Here is a 21,316-nt window from a genome sequence, read left to right on the forward strand (position 1 = left end):
CCATTTTATGGGGGAGTGCATCCCATTCCATTCATGGTTATGATCACTGTGTTTCTCTCCATCCTCTTTTTCCCATGTATTCTCTCTCCAATTCACAATTTTCTTGGATGCTTTGCCTGTAGACATCTTCCCATTATTGTTCCCTCCTGAGTTTGTGCTTTGATCTTCCCTGTCACTAAAGTAACTTTCTGTAGTCAGGTTCTTTTGTTGTTGTTTTTTCCAGCCTTTTCCTTGACTTTTGGTTGGTTTTTGGTTTGATTGTTGTCCCTTGTTCTCGAAGAGGACCAAAATGATGTCACTGTGCTAGAGTCAAGTTACGGTGTCCGACTGTGGCTGACCAGACCAGTACAAGCTCGGATGCTCTGCCGTAGGTCAGGCACAAATAATTCATGTGAACATTTGGGGTGGATTCTCTAAATTTGTGCATTCTGCATTTCCTCTGAGCTGCTTCAGTTCTGCTTTGCTCATAGAGTACATAGCACCTTCTCTGATGATGTTTTCAGCCTTGACTTTTAACTTTATGTGAAAGTTGTCTTCTGCTCCAGGGGTGGAAGGGGCACAGTCCCAAGCTTAGTTTGTTTTTTTCTTTTTCTTTTTGTTCTGCTGTTTGCAGAGCTAATTCTGGGGACTTGTAAGTTTTCAGCTCTTCCAGGGTGGTATGATTAAGGGAAGGGTGTGGTCACTGTTCCCCTGGCCTGTACTCTAGTCTGTCACCTACCTCCAGTACTTTTTTCCACCCTGGAACTGTGACCGCAGTCCCCGTTCCCCCGTGGCTATAAGCGCTGGTGTTCTAGTGCTCCGTCTTGCCCTGGGATTATGACCCAGGACTGTGGTCCAGATCCACATATGGCCAAAGCTGAGTTCTGCACTCAGTGCTGGCGAAGGGACCCCTGTAATCTCCTTCTGACCAGTTGTCTGACCCCTTTCCCATCTGTGGGCTAAGAGCTCCACAAGTCACTGCTGCCGATTCAGGTGCCCCCAAGGCCTGCTGCTGTCTTGCTGAGGCACAGCTTGCCCTGGACTGTGCTCCACTCTCACTCCTGCGTGACAGACGTTTTCTGTTGGCCTTCTAAGTTGTCTTGGGCTGGAAAATTGTTTCCCTTGTCCTTTCGTTGGTTCCGCTGCACCAGAATTAATTTTTACGCGTTATTTAAGGTTGTTTGGAAGCGAATTTGGGAGAGCTCAGGCAAGTCCTGCCTTTTCTCTGCCATCTTAGCTCCACCTCCAGTTAGTTGTCATTATACATTGCTGTTGCTGTGCACAATGTTCTCCTGGTTCTGCTCACTTCACTTTGTATCAGTTCATACAAGTCTTCCCAGGTTTTTTTGAAACCATCCTGCTCATCATTTCTTATAGCACAATAGTATTCTGTCACAATCACATACCACAACTTGTTCAGCCATTCCCCGACTGGTGGACATCCCCTCAATTTTAAATTCTTTAACACCACAAAAAAAGATGTTATAAATATTTTTGTACATATGGGTCCTTTTACTTTTTTTTTTAACATTAAAATGTATTATTTATATATATTTTAATATTCTATTCTTTTAAAATTTTGATGTCCAAATTCTCTCCCTTCCTCTCACCCCTCCCTCACCCACTGAAAAGGTGAGCAATATGATATCAATTATACATGTGAGATCATGCAAAACATTTCTGTGTTAGCCATAGTTTTTTTTTTTTTTAAAAAGCAATGAAAATAAAGAAGGTGAGAAAATTATACTTCAGTTTGCACTCAGAGTTCATCAGTTCTCTTTCCGGCCTTTTCCATCTCCATTTATTTATTTATTTATTTACTTACTTACTTATTCATTCATTCATTCATTCATCCATTTATTTATTTATTTATTTGTGTATCTCTCTTTGTGGTACAAACTCAGCAGCAGTATGTCTGGGTCAAAGGATATGAACAGTTTTATAGCCCTATGGGCATAATTCCAAATCGTTCTCCAGAATGGTTGGATCAGTTCACGACTCCACCAACAGTGTATTACTATCCTTATTTTTGTACATCCCCTTCAATATTTGTCATTTTCCTTTTGCCACGTGAGTCAATCTGATGGGTGTGAGGCAGTACCTCAAAGTTGTTTTAATTTGCATTAGTGAAGTAGAGCATTTTTTGTGTGACTATTTTGATTTTGATTTCTTCTTCTGAAAACTGCTTGTTCATATCTTTTGACCATTTATCAATTGGGGAATGGCTCTTATATCTTACAAATTTGTCCCAGTTCTCTATATATTTCAGAAATGAAACCTTTACCGAGAAATTTGCTATAAAAACTTTTTTCCCAGTTTCCTACTTTCCTTCTGCTTTTGGTTTGTTTGCTACATTGGTTTTGTTTGTGCAAACCCTTTTTAATTTAATGTAATCAAAATTATCCATTTTATGTCTCATGATCCTCTCTATCATTTGTTTGTTCATGAACTCTTCACTTAGCCACAGATATGATAGGTAATTTTTTCTATACTGCCCTAATTTGTTTATGCTCTCACCCTTTATGTCTAAATCGTGTACGCATTTTGAGCTTATCTTGATGATAGTGTGAGCTGTTTCTGTATGCCTAGTTTCTGCCAGATTGCTTTTCCAGTTTCTCCAGCAGTTTTTGGCAGACATACCAATAGATAAGATCTTTGGATTTATCAGACATTAAGTTCTTATGTTCCTTTGCTTCTGTGTAATGCGCACCTCATCTATTTCGTTAATCAGCTCTTCTACTTCTTATCTAGTACCGGATTGTTTTGATGATTGCCACTTTGTAGGATGGTTAGTATCTGCTAGGCTGCTTTCCTTCACTTTTTTTCATTGATTTTCTTGATATTCCTGACCTTTTATTCCTCCAGATAATTTTGTTATTAATTTTTCTAGCTTAAAATAATTATTTGGTGGTTTAATTGGTTTGGCATTGAATTAGTAAATTAATTTAGCTAGTGTTGTCACTTTAATTATATTAGGCTCAGCCTATCCATGAGCAATTAATATTTCGCCAGTTATTTAGATGTGTCTTTATTTGTGTGAAAAATGTTTTGTAATTGTGTTCACAGAGTTCTTGGGTGTGTCTTGGCAGGTAGACACCCAAGTATTTTATACTATCCGTAGTTTAAGAATTTTTAATGTGAACAATAACCATCTGTTTTGTGAAGGGGAATTGAACCTTGCAGGATTACAAATTGTAGCAAATTTCCTATGCAGCCTATGAACCTTCCCTCTCATTTTCCATATTCCTGTTCTAGAAAAATGTATGAATTAGCAGACGTTCCTAGGACCTTTGGTAAAGAAACTTCTGCCCCCCACCGTATCCTTTGGGATGTCACTTGTTATATTTCTTTGCTACTGAGCTTCTGTTGATTCTCTGCCCATCTGGCCAATGTCCAGATTTCAGTCTGTGTGCCAGTTAGGGCCAAGATGTCAGCATGGCAGTATCATGGGGGGTAACTCACTGACAGGGGAAATGGCATTGTCTGCACTAGCAAAGCTGTTTAACTGCCCTTTTCAGCTCTCGCTGCATCGTCAGAAGTGGTTTAGTAGGGTGTGGGGTGAAAAACAACCCTTCATCTGCAGACCAAGAGCATCCTATTTTTAGCAATACGGGAAACCATTATTGCTGATGGATGGAACTACGAGCTTGCCTTCTTTGGAAAAGGGCTACAAGGAGAGACGTAATACAATACTAATCAAAGACATCATGGAAGTGCCAATCCAGTGCCCTTCACTGTGGCCATAACCGGGGCAGGGCAACTGCACTTTGTCCAGGGCCCTGAGACTTAGAAGGGGCTGACAACACCTGTAGTTCTTCTGCAAGAAGAAACCACTGACTTTCCCACCCCCCCCCAGCTTTGGCTAGTCTATTATTTTTAATATGATGTTTTATTTTTCCCCAATTGCATGGTAAAACAATTTTTAACACTTTTTAAAAAATTCTCTCTCTCTCTCTCTCTTTTTTTTTTTTTAATTAGGCAATTGGGGTTAAGTGACTTGCCCAGGGTTACACAGCTAGTAAGTGTTAAGTGTTTGGTCTTGAGGCCGGATTTGAACTCAGGTCCTCCTGACTCCAGGGCCAGTGCTCTATCCACCGCGCCACCTCGCTGCCCCTATTTTTAAATCCCTTCCTCCCTCCTTTTCCTCCCCCTGCCAAGAAGATAAGCAATCGATGTAGATTATACATGTGCAATCCTGTAAAACATTTCAATATTAGTCATTTTATACAAGAAGACTCAAATAAAAAAGAGAATGAAAGGAAGAAAGTGAAGAACAGCATGCTTCGGTCTACATTCAGGCAATATCTGGTCTTTCTTTGGAGGTGGATGGTGTGTTCTTTGGGACTGTCTTAGATCATTGTGCTGCTGAGAAGTGCTAAGTCATTCTCAGTTCTTCATCTTACAGCATCACCATCACCGTGTGCAGCGCTCTCCTGGTTCTGCTGACCTCACTTTGCACCGTTTTTCTGAAATCATCCTTTCTTGTCATTTCTTATAGCACAATAATATTCTGTCACAGCCACAGGCCACAGCTTGTTTAGACATTTCCCAGCTGGTGGGAATCTTTTGATTTCTAATGCTTAGCCACCACTAAAAGAGCTACTATAAACATTTTAGTACAAATAGGTCCTTTTCCTTTTTTTTATGTCTTTGGGATACAGACCCAAAGGTATTGCTTCTCTAACATTTATCATTTTCCTTTTTTTGTCATATTAGCCAATCTGACAGATGTGAGGTGATACCTCAGAGTTGTTTTAATTTGCATTTCTCTAATCAATAGTGATTTAGAGCGTTTCTTCATATCACTATAGATAGCTTTGATTTCTTCATCTGAAAACTGCCTGAGCAACTGATTTTAGCACGCATTTAGTAAGAATAATTAGTGAAAATCGGAGGCTACCAGGTGGTGTCTTCCCCCTATCCTACCTGCACCAGAGAAACCACATCCCAGGTGAGCTGCCAACCAGGCCCTACCTTGCTCCCTCCCAGCCTCAGTGTCCTGGACTTTGTCCAAAGGGGCCAGAACCTGGGTCTCGGGCTCACTCGCCTCGGGCCCTTGTGTTCTGGCATCTCTTGTCCCTCTCTCATTCAGTTTCCTTTAAAAGGTGATTTTAGGGCATCTTTCATGCAGCTGCCCCAGAGGCCTGATTTCCTAGGTATGGCTCTGGTCACTAACCTGTTTTGACTCTGGCCCTGTTCTCTCAGGGCCAGTTCTGTTACACTGGACTCTTCACAAGTACCATGAAGAAGTTGAGGGGCCGGGGTCTCTTCTTCTGTGCCTTCAGCTATAATCCCATCTTAGGGGCCTAGTGACTTCCACCCCAGTTCCACTTAGTCACCTATCATTATTATAGCTTTTACAAAGGGATTTTTACTTCAAAGGTGTAGCTAGATAATCATATGAAAAAATGCTCTATATCACTATTGATTACAGAAATGCAAATCAAAACAACTCTGAGGTACCACATCACACCTATCAGATTGGCTAACATGACAAAACAGGAAAATGATAAATGTTGGAGAAGATGTGGGAAAATTGAAACACTAATGCATTGTTGGTGGAGTTGTGAACTGATCCAACCATTTTGGAGAGCAATTTGTAACTGTGCCCAAAGGGCTATAAAAATGTGCATACCCTTTGACCTAGCAGTAGCCTTCTAGGGCTGTATCCCAAAGAGATCATAAAAATGGGAAAAGGGCCCACGTGTACAAAAACATTTACAGCAGCTCTTTTCATGGTGACAAAGAATTGGAAATTGAGAGGATGCCCATCAATTGGGGAATGGCTGAATAAGTTGTGGTGTATGAATGTAATGGAATACTATTGTGCTATAAGAAATGATGAACAGGCTGACTTCAGAAAAACCTGGGAAGACTTGTATGGTCTGGTGCAGAGTGAAGTGAGCAGAATCAGGAGAACATTGTACACAGTAACAGCCACATTGTTCAATGACTAACTTTTATAGACTTAGCCCTTCTCAGCAATGCAATGATCCAAGACAGTTCCAAAAGACTCATGATGGAAAATGCTATCCACATCCAAAGAAAGAACTATGGAGTTTGAATGCAGATCAAAGCATACTATTTGCTTTTTTTTCCTTTCATTTTATTTTGTTTTCTCTTTCTTGTGGTTCCTTCTGTTGGTTTTAATTCTTCCTTACAACATCACTAATGTAAAAATATGTTTAATAGGAATGTATATGTAGAGACTATATCAGATTGTGTGCCAACTTGCGGGGGGGAGGGGGAGAAAAATTTAAAACTCAAAAGGTTATGGAAGTGGTTGCTGATAAATAAAAATAGATTAATAAAAAAACCCAAAGATGTAATAAGAAAAATCACTCAACATTTGCTTCATCACCACTGGGGCACAATCCCCACCACCACCTGCTTTTTGTCTAGGGGGAGGGGAGCAAGAAGGGAGAAGAATTACGCTCCCTATTTAGCTCAGTTCCAACATCACATCCAGAGCCTCGATTTCCTGCCAGCTTCTGATGGACTGGCTGCAATACCTGGCCTGGATTCCTGGACTCCCAGTTCTCCGTAGCTCAAGCACTTGGCCAAGGTCAGAGACTCCACTCCCTACACGTGGAATAGAAAAGAATGAAGGAAAGGCCAAAGATTGAGACACATTGTGGGGTGGGGAGGGCTCCTTAAAGCCCTTGCCTCTTATACCATAGTGGGAATAAAGGAGTCACCGCTTTCCTCAGATACAAATGTAGCAAAAGCCTGAGTCAGGTGGTTTTATATACACAGACATTTCTGGCTGCTTCCAGCCATGTGGTTGGCCAACACAGAATTTCCATGACCTCCAATTTCCCAGAAACAACTTCAGGCTCCTATCTTAGGGGGTCTGCGTGTACAGTACACCCCCATTCTATTGCTTATCCAAGCTTAAATGGGTGTTGTAGGGATTTCATCATTCTAGTGTGTGACTTAGAAATGCCTTTTTTCCTCTGTGGGAAATAGTGTTTTCTGGGGTAAAATTGGAAAAAACCCCGATATTTTGTCTTTTCATCAACCACGCTTTTTAATTTTGCCATTGTCTTTGATAGTTTCAGGTCCCTTGGAAGTCCTGCAGTTCAGTCATGGGCAGTCCAATCCAACTTACTCCATCAGGATGGACAATCACCACTTGGTCCTGAGAAAGAAGCCACCAGGAAAACTCCTTCCCTCTGCCCATGCCGTGGAGAGGGAATTCAGGTACCTCCTCAGGGCAGCACGCTCTTCTCTGTAGCAGCTCATAGAAGGAGGTGCTGTACCACTGACTGAGGCCCTGGACAATGGTCCTAGAGACTTGCCTTAGAAATTGAACAAAATAAATGTTTGAGATATTTTGGATCACTTTGGGTGCCATTACTTTTATTACACATCTCATTTCTTCTGGTTCATCTGTTAGCATTACTCTAAGGGCACAGACATCTGTGAGAGGCTGGGCTTCTCCATCAGAGCTGGGGGAGGAGAGTGCCTCATTATTTGTATACTAATTGTGGTCATCTGTTTACATCCTATTTCATTCCTGCCATCCTTTCATCTTAACCCACCTTAGACTGTCTACTTTACAGTGCATCCTGTGTAGAAGAGTGTCAGTCTACTTCAAAGCAGTTTGTTTTGTCAATAATCAATAAATGTTTATCAAGTATGTCCTATGTACCAAGCACTGTGCTAAACTCTGGAGCTATAGATACAAAAAGAAAGTCAATTCCTGCCCTCAAGGAGCTTCTAGTCTATTTGGGGAGAGGATACACAAAAGAAAGCTGAAAAGGAGGAGATAGGCTAGAAGGTACCTTCAGAGGGGCGTGGTGGAAACCTCAAAGAAGTGCACCATGAGTGTACCCAGTGAGAAATGAGGAGCTGGAAACATTTAGGAAAAGAGAGGGAAAGAGGACTTCATCTAGGTCTCTCACGGAGGGAGCAGTGTGGCTGGGAATGTCTCCAAGATGGTGCCCACGCATCCAGGAGCCTTTCTCTGGTACCCCTTTCTCAGACTGGGCCTCGTGTTCTTCTGTAAAGGAGAAAGGCTCCCTAGAATGAGAAGTACCATTATGATACCAGCTCTTTAGCCCTCATTATTGACTTACCTTCTTTCTTAACTTTTTGTTTAACTATTGCATCATAAAATGGATTTGAATCCATCCCTCACTGCATAGACTAATCCCTTAACTGGATGAGTGGTCTGAATATTTTAGATAACTGTCTCGACTATATAAGGAGGAACATTTCTGTCCTCTCCCATCATTCACAGTTTTTCCTTAAGAAACATTGTTTTTCTTTTCTTTTCTTTTTTTTTTTTGGCAATTGGGGTTAAGTGACTTGCCCAGGGTCACACAGCTAGTAAGTGTCAAGTGTTTGGTCTGAGGTCGGATTTGAACTCAGGTCTTGCTGACTTCAGGGCCGGTGCTCTATCCACTGCACCACCTAGCTGCTCTGAAACATTGTTTTTCTTCATGCCTTTTGCCTTTATGTAAAATCCCTCCTCCCCCGTCAAAATTGAACAAAATAAGACAATTAAACAAAAACATCTCCTGCAGTGAGTGCTTCTGGTAATAGAAGCCATTCTGTTGTCATAGTCCTCTGACTGCCAGGAGGGAGGAGGTAGGTGCCTTGCCTTATCCTTCTCTGGGGACTCCCTTGGTTTTTTAGTTACTCACATTTCCATGAAATGAGCTTTTCCCTTCCATTATAGTAATCATTTGTCTATGTTCGTTGTGTTCTCTTGGTTCTGCTTATTTTGATCAGTGTCAGTTCATAAAAATCTCCCCAAGATTCTCTGAATTTCTCATATTTGGTATTTCTTATTGTACATTAATATTACATTATATTCAAGTCACAGTTTTTTTCATCGTTCCCTAATTGTTTCCAGCTCTTTGTTTCTACAAAGGTGCTGCTTTGAATATTTTGGTGGTTGCTGGACCTTTCTCCTATCTTTGACTTCCTTGGGTGTTCTCATTATCTCCCTCTAACTCCTGTCCCTCACACTGATCTCAATGGGCCTATTGCTGGGAAGGGACCATTTTCCTGATCACTCAGGCTTACAATTTCCAGTCAATCTCTGCTCACTCAAACCCCTCCCTAGCTGCTAGGGCCTTTCCTCTGAGATTTCCTTCTGTTTTCATTGTGTAGATCTTGTAGGAATCTAGTTATTTACCTGTTATCTCCCCCATTGGAAAAGGAACTCTCTGTGTCCAGGGACTAGGCTTCTGCTTTTTTTTTTTGTCTCTCTAGAGCTTTGCACAGTGCCTGGCAGATGGTATTTAATGGATGCTGTAGACTGACTATCCCCCCTCTTTCTTACTTTTTTTTCCCATTATTTCTCTTGGGATTCTAGATCTTTTGTTTCTCCAAATAAAAAAAATTTAAAAAAAAATCTAGTTCTATAAAGTATCCTTTGGTATTTTGATTGGTATAGTACCAAATCTGTATGTAAATTTAGGAAGCATTTTCATTTTCATTTTCATTATATTGGTGCAGCTCAACCATGAGCAATGAATGCCTCTCTAATTATTTAAGACATTTTCAATCTCTGTAAACGATATCTTTTATTTGTATTTATGTGTTTTGAGAACACATAATTCTCTTTTCTTTTTTTTCTATTAATTTATTTTGATTTATCCGTAATCACTTCCATATACTTAGTTTTAAAATTTTTCTCCTACTTCCTCCTCACCACCCTCCCCAAGAGGGTACACAATCTGATATAGGCTATACGTTTACATTCCTATTAAACATATTTTCACATTCGTGATGTTGTAAGTAAAAATTAAAACCAATGAGATGAACCATCAGAAAGAGGAAACAAAACTCAGCAGAAGAGAAGAAAATAGCAATTCAATTTCCATAGTTCTTTCTTTGGATGTGGATAGCATTTTCCGTCACGAGGCCTAGGTCCTTGTATTGCTAGGGAGGGTTAAGTTTATCAATATTAGTCATCATACAACGTAGCCGTTATTGTGTACAACATTCTCTTGGTTCTGCTCACTTCACTCAGCATCAGACCATACAAGTCTTTCCAGGTTTTTCTGAAGTCAGCCTGCTCATCATTTCTTATAGCACAATAGTATTCCATTACATTCATATACCACAACTTGCTCAGCCATTCCCCAGTTGATGGGCATCCTCTCAATTTCCAATTCTTTGCCACTACAAAAAGAGCTGCTATGAATATTTTTGTACATGTGGGTCCTTTTCCCATTTGTTTGATCTCTTTGGGATATAGCCCTAGAAGTGCTATTGCTAGATCAAAAGGTATGCACATTTTTATAGCTCTTTGGGCATAGCTCCAAACTGGGGAACAGATAATTTTCAGAGGAGGAAATACAAACAGTTAATAACCTCAAAAAAAGATGCCCATACTTCCTAATGGTCCTCAAAATAGATGCCTATCAAGAAGACCTTGGAGAAAAAGGAGACAGAAAGAGAGAGAGGGATGGGGGTAGGGAGGGAGGGAGGGAGGGACAGAGACAGAGAGATGTAGATGTATTCAGAAGTGGACGCTGAACACACACACATTGGTTATCGGTTTGTCTCTTGTGCCTCTGATTCTACCGTGTTAAGCTGTTAAAGGATACATTCTCAGTTCAGCTGAGAATTGCCTCCCCCTGGCTGACCAGTCATCCTACCTCTTCTGTGCCTGCAGGATAATAAAAGCCCTCAGTGACACTGGAGTTCCTGTTCCCAAAGTTCTTGACCTCTGTGAGGATTCAAGGTAAATTGGGGATTTTTCCACTCAGATCAGGGCTCCCAGGATAGTGCAAGGCCCCAAGATGGCCCAGCCACACAGTTTGCTAAATTAAGGATGAGGAAAACTTAGGTGAGAAGGAGAAATGGAAGCCTTGGAGCCACCTGCCCAGGAACTCAAAAGCATTTGAATTGCATTGCAAGACAGGAGGGAAACATTTTATTTTCCGTGAGTAGAAAACAGCCTGCATGTGCAATTGTCTTTTCTCAAATTTAATCATTTTTATTACCATTTCTGAACTGATTTTCCATGTGGCTCATCCTAACAATTAACTGGACCAGGTTAAAGACTCCCTTGCAGACAACCTGAGCGTACTTGGTGGTGAGCAGCCTGCTGACAGCTTGGGGGCCAGTCATGAGGATGCTGGGGAGGAGGAGTATAATTCATATCACAAAACTGTCACCTTTGAAACCTGTTTGATGGTTTCTTCATGTGGACAAAGGGCAGGCTTATGAAAAAGCTTCCATTGCTGTAGTCTTGTGTCTAATGGAAGGAGAAAAAAAGTACAGCTACGTGTGGTCTGACCCCTTTTGTTAACACTGAAGTCATTTGTGAACATAGGAGAACAAGAATGATCTCGTCTGTGTGCCCACAGCATCATTGGCACGCCATTCTACTTGATGGAGTACTGCCCTGGGCAGATCTACAACGAAGCCTCGCTTCCAGGCATGGAGCCCAGCCAGAGGAAGGCCATCTACGCTGCCATGAACCAAGTGCTGTGCCAGCTTCATAGTGTGGACATCAAGGCAGCGGGTCTGGAAGACTACGGGAAGCATGGTAAGGAAGAGGTTAGAGGCCCTCTGTTTGTCAGTGCTGTTGCTAGTGAATGTTTTTATGTGTGTGAAGTGAACAAATTTTGCTTCTCAGTCCTAGTTTAAAGGAGCTTCCTGTGTACTGAAAAGCTAATGTTGTCTTAGTTTGCATTAAGAAAAGGTCAGAGTCCTGAATGAAGGAAGTGTTAGCCTTGCTGTGTGTCTGTCCTGTGCCCTCGTCAGACACCTCTGGGATATTGGGTCCAGTTCTGGGTGCCACCTTGGGGGCCACAGTGATGATGCAGAAAATATCCAGGGGATGGTGATGGCAGTGATGATGATGGCTGGGTTGGGGAAGGGCTACAGAATCAGCCACATAAGGATTTCCTGGAGACACTAGGGGTGTTTAGGCTACAGAAGAGAAGGGTGAGGGAAGAAGAGGTAGCCATCTTTAAGTATCTAAAGGGCCATCATCCAAAAGAGGTATGGCTCTACTCTTCTTGGTTCCAGGAGAAAGAACTAGGGGGCCCTGGGTTTGGATGCACAGGGCAGCTTTTGACTCGGTGTCAGGAAAAACTTCTGCACAATGAGCAGTGTCCCAAGGCGGGTGAGGCGAGCTCTCCAGGCAGAACTGCGATGAACCTTTGCTGGGGATGGTGTGCCGGCTGGGCCAGAGGACTGCTCGAGTCCCATTCCCTTAGAGATTCTGGGACTTTGGTTTCCTGTGTTTGAGCATTGCCCTTCTTATGTTGAGCTCCCGTTAGTTGGACTGGTCACCCTCTTCTTATTCCCTTCCCTCTTCTCCTTTATTTTCTTTTACGTCCTTAACGGCAAAGGCCAAAGAAGGGGAGGGGGGAGGGGCCTTTGATCTTGTCCACATGCGGCTTCCCTGTGGTCTAGTGGAAGTCGCTTGAGTCTCAGAATAGTGAGATGATCTGTGCCAGGGGCGCATGGCTAGTGGAGTATTAGAGATGGGCTCTCGAACCCTAGCCCTGGAGAGACAGCAAGCTTCTCAGGACTAGGTACTAACATGGAAAAACGCTGTCAGATTTGGTCTGTTGCCTCAGGTCCCCGGGGCGCAGGTCAGCACCCCTGGTAAGGGGGAACGAGTGAAGTGGTAATGGATTACTGCAGACCCTTTATGAGGGAAACCGAAGCTGGCCTGTAGCTGATGTGCTTTGTTTCTCTGAGCATTTGCGTGGAGACTGGAGATCCTTTAGCCCACATCACTGGAGACCTAGACCAGGGCTGTGCACGAGGGGAAATGGTCCCAGCAGATCGGATCCCAAGCCTGTGAGCCCGCTCCTTCGGGCTAGAGCTGAGGCTTGTCAGCTATGGATCACTTCTTGTGTCTGTTGCCTTAGTGTGGGAGACAGTGGAAAACACACAAGCCAAGGAATCGGCCAGCTTGCTGGGAAAAACTGCTTAGCTGTGTAAAATAGACGTAGAATATAACTCCTGCCTTCTCAGAAGTTCATCAGGCAGCAGTCGGGGGACCCCGGCGCAGACACTGACTGGCTGTGTACCCGTGGGCAGGTCGCTGCCCATCTCTTGCTCTCCATTTCTTCATCAATAAGGTGCGATGAGGGGGCTGGAGTGGTTGACCTCCCAGCTCTAGAATTTTATCATTTTATGATTCTAGGAACATCATGAGAATTAAATGAGATAAAATATGTGGAGATGCTTTGAAAGGTACAAAACAAGTGTGTAAACGGAAGATGTCATTTAGCAGGGATTAATGATTCAGTCTGTTTTGTGTGATGGTGACTGAATGTCCTGAAGCTATTCACCTTGATCGTTTTGGAAGCCCCAGTGAAGTCTAGGCAGCAAACAAGGCCCATGGTAGGAGAAATGATTTCTTCTACTGGTTCATGGCCATTCCTAGAGGCATTTTCTTAAAAATTGATGAGCATAAAAAAGTTGACTGATATTTCATTTGTAACAAACAAGTTGAATTGGGAATCTTCAATTCTTTCTGAGAAATTTTGCCTCATGATGTCAGGGCTCCAGCCTAGAAACCTGCCTCTGAGGGCCGTGATTGAGACGTGGCAGACAAAGCCCCAAGTCAGTTAGGGTAGGCTGGGTCTGGGAAGAGGGCTGGTTTTGGTGTTAATTAAGTTTTCAATGGGGCAGGGGTGGCGTTGGACAGTTGTCTCAGTCAGGAGGTCAGCATTTGTTAGGCAGAGGCTGGCCTGCTCCTCCCGGCAGAGGTTGACTGGTACATTGGAGAGCTCCCAGAACCACAGTTGTTCTTACAGCTCTTGAGAACAGACCAGGAGCACTCCTCAGCTCAGCAAACATTTCTTTCCTGCTCTGTTTATGACATAGCTCTCCATGAAGCTCATGCAGTCACAGAATTTCAGAGGTGGCGTCTCAGGAGCTCTGGAGTCCAGTTTATCCCTGACCAAGAATCCCCTCCGTAGTATCTGAAACAAATGATTGTCCAGACCTCGCTCTTTTGGTTATGAAGAGTTGGAGGGGGAAGGAAATGTAAAGTCAAGGAATTATCCCACTCCTCAGTCCCGCTTTATGTAGTTGATTCCTCCACGGGACAGCAGAATGAGGTTTTCTGGCTTGATTGGGAACGCCCAGGGGCATCCCCATCCTAGAACCCCTCACACTTATTTTCCTTATCAGTAAGTTAAAACAAGGGGGCTGGAGTAGTTGACCTCCTAGACCTAGAATTTTATTATTTTGTGATTCTAGGAATATCATGAGAATTAAATGAGATAAAATATGTAAAAATGCTTTGAAAAGGTACAAAAGAAGTGTATTGAGGAAGATGGTAGTGTTATTTAGGCCTTTGTTCTCTTTACCAAGTAATCAGCATCCTCTTTACCTTTACCCACCATCCTCTGGGACCTTTCTCTCCCAGGGCAGAATGTTGGTCAGGCTGACCTTTATAACTTGGATGAAAGTCTTTATTTACATCCATCTAATCTTTTTCATTTTTTTTTGTTTGTTTTTGTTTTTGTTTTTGTTTTGGCAATTGGGGTTAAGTGACTTGCCCAGGTCACACAGCTAGTAAGTGTCAAGTGTTTGGTCTGAGGTCAGATTTGAATTCAGGTCCTCCTGAGTTCAGGGCCAGTGCTCTATCCACTGCGCCACTAGCTGCCCCTCTCAAATAAGATTTACGAGCTCCTCTACAGATTAATTTTCAAGACTTTTGAAGCTGTTGGTGTAGCCCACCTGCATTCTAAACCTCTTTGTTTTAGGGGACTACATTCAACGCCAGGTTCAAACCTGGACTAAGCAATACCGAGCCACAGAAACCAGCACCATCCCGGCCATGGAGCGCCTCATCAAATGGCTCCCACAACACCTGCCCGAAGGGGCAGAGGACAACCGTGGTGCACGGAGATTTCAGGTAGAAATGGATGGCAGAGAGAGCAGCAAAAGGTTGTAAAGTGAGAAGGCTCCAGGATTAGCTGAAGGCCGTTTGTGTACCCTTGGGCAGGTTTCCCTGGTGGCTTGGATCTGCATTGTAGTTAGAAGGTGTTTGTGCTCACGTGATCAGTCACAGCCCCCCCCCCCCCCCCCCCCCCCCCCCCGCCAGTCTCTCCAAGCAGGAAGGTGAAGTGGACCTCCAGACTCCCTGACCCAAAGGTCAGTCAGTGACTGACCAAGTTCTCCTTTTGCATTATTGAAACCAATGAAGTGGAGCCAGAGTGACTTGCTCGGGCCTTTGATGGTCAGTCTCTACGCAGAGCCAGGACGGTCTGGCATCTAGCCTGTGCTTCTGGCTTGATCCTGTCTTGCTTTGGAATCAACTAATTGCATGTCTGATTGGTTTGTAATGTTTTTCCACTTCACATAAGCACTTAGGAGGCCTCTTAGCCACAGAGTGATCTGTATCCAGGCCAAACTGGAGTCTCTCTAATTATTTTAACCCTTCTCTGCCTTAGAGAACTGAGGAAAATTGCTTTGTTGAGCAAGTTTTATTTTTTTAAAATAGTATTTTGAAGATAGAATTTGCATGCATTTGAAATCAGTCTTCTCTTTCCTTCATTAACAAGTGAAATTCCCTCCCTCCATCCCTGTCATATGGGCTTTGGCCTGTGGCCTCCTGGAATGATTTGCTCCAAGTGTCCTAGGCTCAATGTTCTTGGAGCAGTCAAGGCTTCAGGCTTGTCTGTCTGGCTCTAATGGGAATGTGGGTGCCTCTGCTGGAGCGTTGGGCCTCTGTTGGCTTAGGTGTCTGACCACATCTTCCGTTCGCTCTGGCTGGAAAGACAAAAATATTTTTCTTTTAGCCTTGGCTTGGTCTGTCTGGTCTCCATGTGGGGTGACTGGGGTTGGATCCCCTCCTCTTTGTCCTTTTACTCTCTATCCCAGACCTCTAGACTAGGAGACTATAGTGGGTTTGAAACCCACTTCACCAGGACATTGAGCAGGAAATCGATGGTACCATGGCCTTCGTTTTCCCATAATCACTGGGGCTGGACAAGGCTCACCTCTCCATCATTCGACAACACAGACCAATACACATCATCAAACTCAAAACTTCTGTGGAAACCACTGGCCTTCGTCTGCCTTGCCCACTTATTTCATTTGCTGGAGTTATGTAGCCATTTCAGAGGCCATAGGATTATAGTTCTTGAGCTGGAGGGAACCACAGAGGCCATCAGCCCAATCCCCTCCCCTTACAAATGAGGAAACTGAGGCATAGGGAGATTCAGTGACTTGCCCAGTGTCACTCAGGTAGCAGGATTGAGGCAGGACACTAGAGCTGGAGCTTTTCCCATGGTACTGTACTGCCTTCCAGTAGTAGTTTCTAAACATAGTTTAGTGGGAAAAACACTGGACTGGCCGTCAGAGCAGCTGGCACTAAATGAAGGTGTGGGAATGATGACAGCAGTGATGTCCATGGTCCCTCGAAGCTTTAGGCTAGGAAACAGTCACTAGGTAGGTCCCCTCCTCTGAACCTGAGATCCCCTATCTGTAAAATTAAGTAGTTGAACTAAATAATTTGTAAATAATTTAAATAATCCAAATAATTTGGAGCTGGCCCTTCTGGCTCTAAAGTTCTGGAGCTCCATGGCATCCCATGATTTCTGAGAATCCTTATAGCATATTGGAGATGTCCAAGACGGGGTAGCCCTTTAAATGTTGACTCGTGCATGGCTGGTGCTTCACACATACTTGTGTTTGTGCTCCATTTGCATATCTTCAGTCTTTCTATTACTTCCTTAGGCTAGACAACCTGATGTTTAATCCAGAAAAGGCCGAGGTGCTAGCCATCCTGGACTGGGAACTGTCCACTTTAGGAGATCCTCTCTCAGACGTTGCCTACAGCTGCCTGGCTCACTACTTGCCATCTGACTTCCCTATCATAAAAGGTATGACCTGCTCTGGAAGAGAATCCAGATGCCTCTACTCCCCCGACAATTACCGTGGCAAGGAGGGCACCTCGTTGAGTTTCCTTTTTGGTTGAGGTGGGGAATGACCTCCACTTTGGCAAGAAGGGCTGTGGGAAGGCAGCTTAACACAGTTGGGAGGGAAGAGGGGGGCGTTTGCTGGGCAAATGTGGAACATGCAAAATAGCGTTAGAACATCTAGATCTGTTTTCAACCATTGATAGTCCTGGGGGAAGATAGTGGAAAATTTCATTTGTGTCCCCAGTAGACTGACTGTAAGCTCTTGGTGGGCAGGGGTTGTTTTGCTTCTGCCTTTGTAGCTATAACACTTAGCACAGTGCCAGGGCATGTGGTCAGCACTTAATAAATGCCGATTGATTAATTTGTGACAAATTTCCCTCGATTTTTGAAATCCCCATTTAACAGGGTTTCTAACAAATAGACAAGGTGAAAGATTCCTCTGAGGTCACTTCTACCCATCCCTTGAATGTTGACCACAGGGTAGATGGGAACTCAGAAATTGGGCTTTCCCTGCCAACTTTAATTTAGTTAAACCTTTAGGAGCCAATCTGGGATTAATGCTTCCTGAATGACTTTCCAGCATGCTCAGAGAGAAAGGGTCATTGAAATAATGTGTGAATTCTGAGTGAACTTCAAAGCGGGTTTCCAGTGAGTAAGCCAATTCAGAGAATTATGAGGTCATGGGATGCTAGATTTAGATCTGGAAAAGACCTTGGAGACCGTCGAGTCCAACCCTGAAACTGAGGCAGAGAAGTTAAGAGACTTGACCAAGGTGCTGCAGGTAGGATGTGAACCTAGGTCTGCCTGACTTCTCTTCGCTGTTCCATGACGCCTCATGGGAATCTCAGGGGACAGCGATGACACTGGCTGGTGAGTAGCAGGCTGCAGTTTTTCTTGTTTCATAGGTGTGAGTGACCTGGATGCTACTCAGCTAGGAATCCTACTGCCGAGGAGTATCTCGAAATGTATTGCCGTCAGATGGAGATCCCTACAGCTGAGAACTGGAACTTCTACATGGCCTTCTCCTTCTTCCGAGTGGCTGCCATCTTGCAAGGGGTCTACAAACGTTTTCTCAAAGGTAAGCAGACCACAGAGCTGCAAAGCTGCCCCGAGGGGGTGAAGCAGGAGAACAGGCAGTGATCTCAGGGAAGTCCCTCAGCCTGAAGGCCATCCAGGCCATCCAGGGACAGGCCCTGCTCCTGTGCAAGAGCCCCCAGGGGTCTGGGGAAAACACAGGCTGGGCAAGGATTTCTAAGAGATTAATGCACTATTCCCACTCAAAAACCAAGCCATTTCCTCCTAAGGAAGCATGAGATGTGTATAGTGGGGAGGAAAGGAGATGATTACTGAGAGTTCACTGCCTCGTCTTCAGCCTAGTGGAAAAGTCAATTTACTGGGAACAGGTCCCTGATTGACCACTTTCCTTCCTCTGAGTTATTAGGATTATCGCCCATATTGGTTGGTGCATGCGTCTGTGTTTGCATTCCTCCCTCTAGTATGCTCATATGCACGTCAGTGGGTAAAATCCTCTGCTTTGTTCCTGGGCCAGTCACTGAATCCCAACCTCAGTTTCCTCATCTGTAACCTGGGGACAATACTAGCATTTAAGCAACAGGGTTGTGGTGTTTGCAGAGTGCATACACATGTTGTCACAATGACCTTGGGAGATGGGGGCCTATTTTCTGTGCAGAAGGGGGAGGTTTGGAGGAAAAGAAAAGAAATTCAGGCTTGGAAATGTTGAGTTTGGGATACCGATGGGAAATCCAGATGGAGACAGGTGTCTAAGCCTTGAGAAAGCAGTCAGGCCTAGAGATACAACTTCACCATCATCTGCATCGGGGGGACAGTTGAAGTCTTGGGAGTGAACGTGGCCAAAGGAGAGAGTAGAGAGAGAAAAGTGGGTCTGGGAATAGTTTGAGAAGCCCATGGAGACTGAAGGGGAGTGGCTGGAGAGGCAAGAGGAGAACCAGGATATTTCTGAAGCCAAGGGAGGAGCTCATAACCAGGACCAGTGCTGGTCAGGGAGGAGAGGATCTTGGGTTGGCAGAGGAGATGATTACTGCTGATCAGTAGAGAAGTTGGGGAGGAGGCCTGGCTGCCAGGGGCCACAGAGAGCATCAGGCCTGGATCGGGCTGTGGGAGGGAGAGATGGAAACTGGTTCTAGTCCCTTCTCAAAAGGTGAGTAGGGGGTCATGGCTTGTTCTTGGGCAGGAAGGGCAGGTCTACAGAAAGACACAATACTGTAGAGGAGGTAGGACTCTGTGGCCTTCGGGCCTTCTTGGGCATCAGGCAAACAAAAGCCTGAGCTTGCTAACATCATTTGGGGAGGGATCTGGCAGCCAGGAGGCCAGGGCAATCATTCAGGGCAGTGAGACTTTGGCCAGAACATTCTGAGTGGGAGGCAAACATGAAAATTAATAAAGAAATTACTGACAAGCTCACTAGATAATCAGAATCCTCAACAGTACAACATTCCCAGGAATATCCCATTCCTTCCCTCTGGGCAGAAATGACTCAGATTTTGTCTAGGTCTGTCTCTTTAGAATGTATATCACTTTTACCTCTTTGGCCTTATTCTTTCCCAATAACTGGGTGAAGGAGGCCACACAGGTCTCATTATCACTATTTTACACACTATTTTACACATCCTCAGAGAGGTTTTGTGGCTCGTAGGTGACAGTGCTAAGATTCACCAAAAACTAGGACTTTATATTCTTTTCATCATTTCTTTTTTTTCTTGATTCTCTATAGTCAGTGTAAAATAGGCTGATGTAATTCAATAAAATGGCTGCTAAATCCCTTAAGAGGAGGGAGGGAAACAGTCAGACGCGCCCCTCATTCCTTTTAGATGTTTTTAAAGTGCTCTCTCTTGAACTCTGTGTTCTGCTCCAGTGTCCTTGCATCCCAGGAAAACTTAATCTTCCCCCGTGGGCTAAGGGAGGGTCCTCATCCCTTGAATGAGGGAATTGGAGGAGGCCTTTTGGGTCTCTCCCAGCTCTAGAGCTGAGCTATGATCTTCATCCTCTCATCTAGCTTCCCTAGACCCTCCTCTGTAAAATGGGACAATTGGACTCGTCAGTGACGCTGTGATTCTGCCGCACTATTATTATTGTTGTTGTTGTTACGGTTATCAGACGTAGCCTCCCTGAATGTCCGTTTCCTCAGCTGTACAATGAAGGGTCTGGATTAGATGGGCTCTGAGGGCCCTCCCTGCTCCAGACCTAGGATGCCTTCATCCCAGCGATTGGTAAACAGCCTTGTCCCATTCCAGCTCTTGGCTCTTTGCAGATGGTGACCCAATAAAGGAGACTTGCTGAGTAGCCAGTATCCATTCTGGAATCTTTGCATTGGCAAAGTCCAGTGACATGTCCCAAATCTTGCCTAACAGGATGTCATGTGGCCAGTTTACTAGGCTCTCCAAGAGCCAGAACCCAGTCGATGCTGGAGTTCGCCACCAGACAGCATGTCTGCACAGATAAATACGTGTGTGAGCACACCTGGCCCCTCAAATCCCAGACTGAATCCCTCTCAGCAGTTGTTGCTGCCTGGTTTTAGGTGACATCAAGCTTTACAGCTTTGCAGAGCTCTGAGGTTTGTAGTACACGTCCCCTCCTTCCCCCTCAAAGACCACTTTTGGGAAGAGCCATGGGCAGTAAGCAGCGATAGTAATCCATCAGTCTCTTCTAAAGCCCTGGCTCTAGTGACTGAGAGCTCCTAAAAGGGGAGCATTGAGAGGCTCCTTCCTGCCCTCTCCAAGACGGGAAAATTGCTTCTAATAAAACTGAATTCAAGCATTGTGTCTTTTCCTTAGAGGCGTCAGTGCATCCTGATAATGATCTAGAAAGGAAATGAATCCGGCAAGTGCAGGAAGGTTTAGATGGTTATGGAGAGCCAGACTTCCTGCGAAGGGGCTGAAGGGTTTGGCTCATAACTCATAGAGAGCAGCATAAACCACTATTACTGTGGCCCAAGGCTTGTATAAAAGGATGAGCTTAAGGAAGTAGCCATGACAGTGATGGCAACTGGGAAGAGTATTGGGCACTGAGAGGCTGCATTTGCTGAAACTACCTCAGTAAGGATAACACGTTCTCTTTAGGATGGGTGGCCATGGCCAGACACAGGGGAAGCCAACAGCAATGGGGGCGGCTGGGGGCGCCACAGTGCACAGAGCTCCTGGCCTGGAGTCGGGAAGACTCATCTTCCTGGGTTCAAATCCAGCCTCAGACACTTACTAGCCATGGGACCCTGGGCAAGTCACTTAAACCTCTCTGTGCCTCAGTTTCCTCCTATGTAAAATGAGCTGGAGAAGAAAATGCCAAACCACTCCAGTGTCTGCCAGGAAAACCCCCAATGGGGGTTGTGGATACGACTGAAACAAGTCAACAGCAGCAAACAGTAATGACCAACTGAAGGAGAGAGGGGAGGAGACCCTGGATTAGAAAATGACTCAAGAACGCGGCGACCACCT

At 44.4% G+C, this 21,316-nt stretch overlaps 1 protein-coding gene across 1 annotated transcript in view; it reads left to right on the forward strand.

The window, feature by feature from the left end:
- The window catches only part of ACAD10 (acyl-CoA dehydrogenase family member 10), a 55,872-nt gene that overhangs the window by 22,815 nt on the left and 11,741 nt on the right, over positions 1-21,316 (forward strand). Inside the window, 8 exon segments of the mRNA XM_020970111.2 lie at positions 7,035-7,182; positions 10,616-10,684; positions 11,313-11,494; positions 14,685-14,794; positions 14,796-14,836; positions 16,663-16,808; positions 17,753-17,782; positions 17,785-17,925. Coding sequence (XP_020825770.1) covers positions 7,035-7,182; positions 10,616-10,684; positions 11,313-11,494; positions 14,685-14,794; positions 14,796-14,836; positions 16,663-16,808; positions 17,753-17,782; positions 17,785-17,925 — 867 coding nt within the window.

This window comes from Phascolarctos cinereus, unplaced genomic scaffold (genome assembly GCF_003287225.1).
Source record: "Phascolarctos cinereus isolate Bilbo 61053 unplaced genomic scaffold, phaCin_HiC Scaffold_4;HRSCAF=312, whole genome shotgun sequence".
Lineage (NCBI taxonomy): Eukaryota > Metazoa > Chordata > Mammalia > Diprotodontia > Phascolarctidae > Phascolarctos > Phascolarctos cinereus.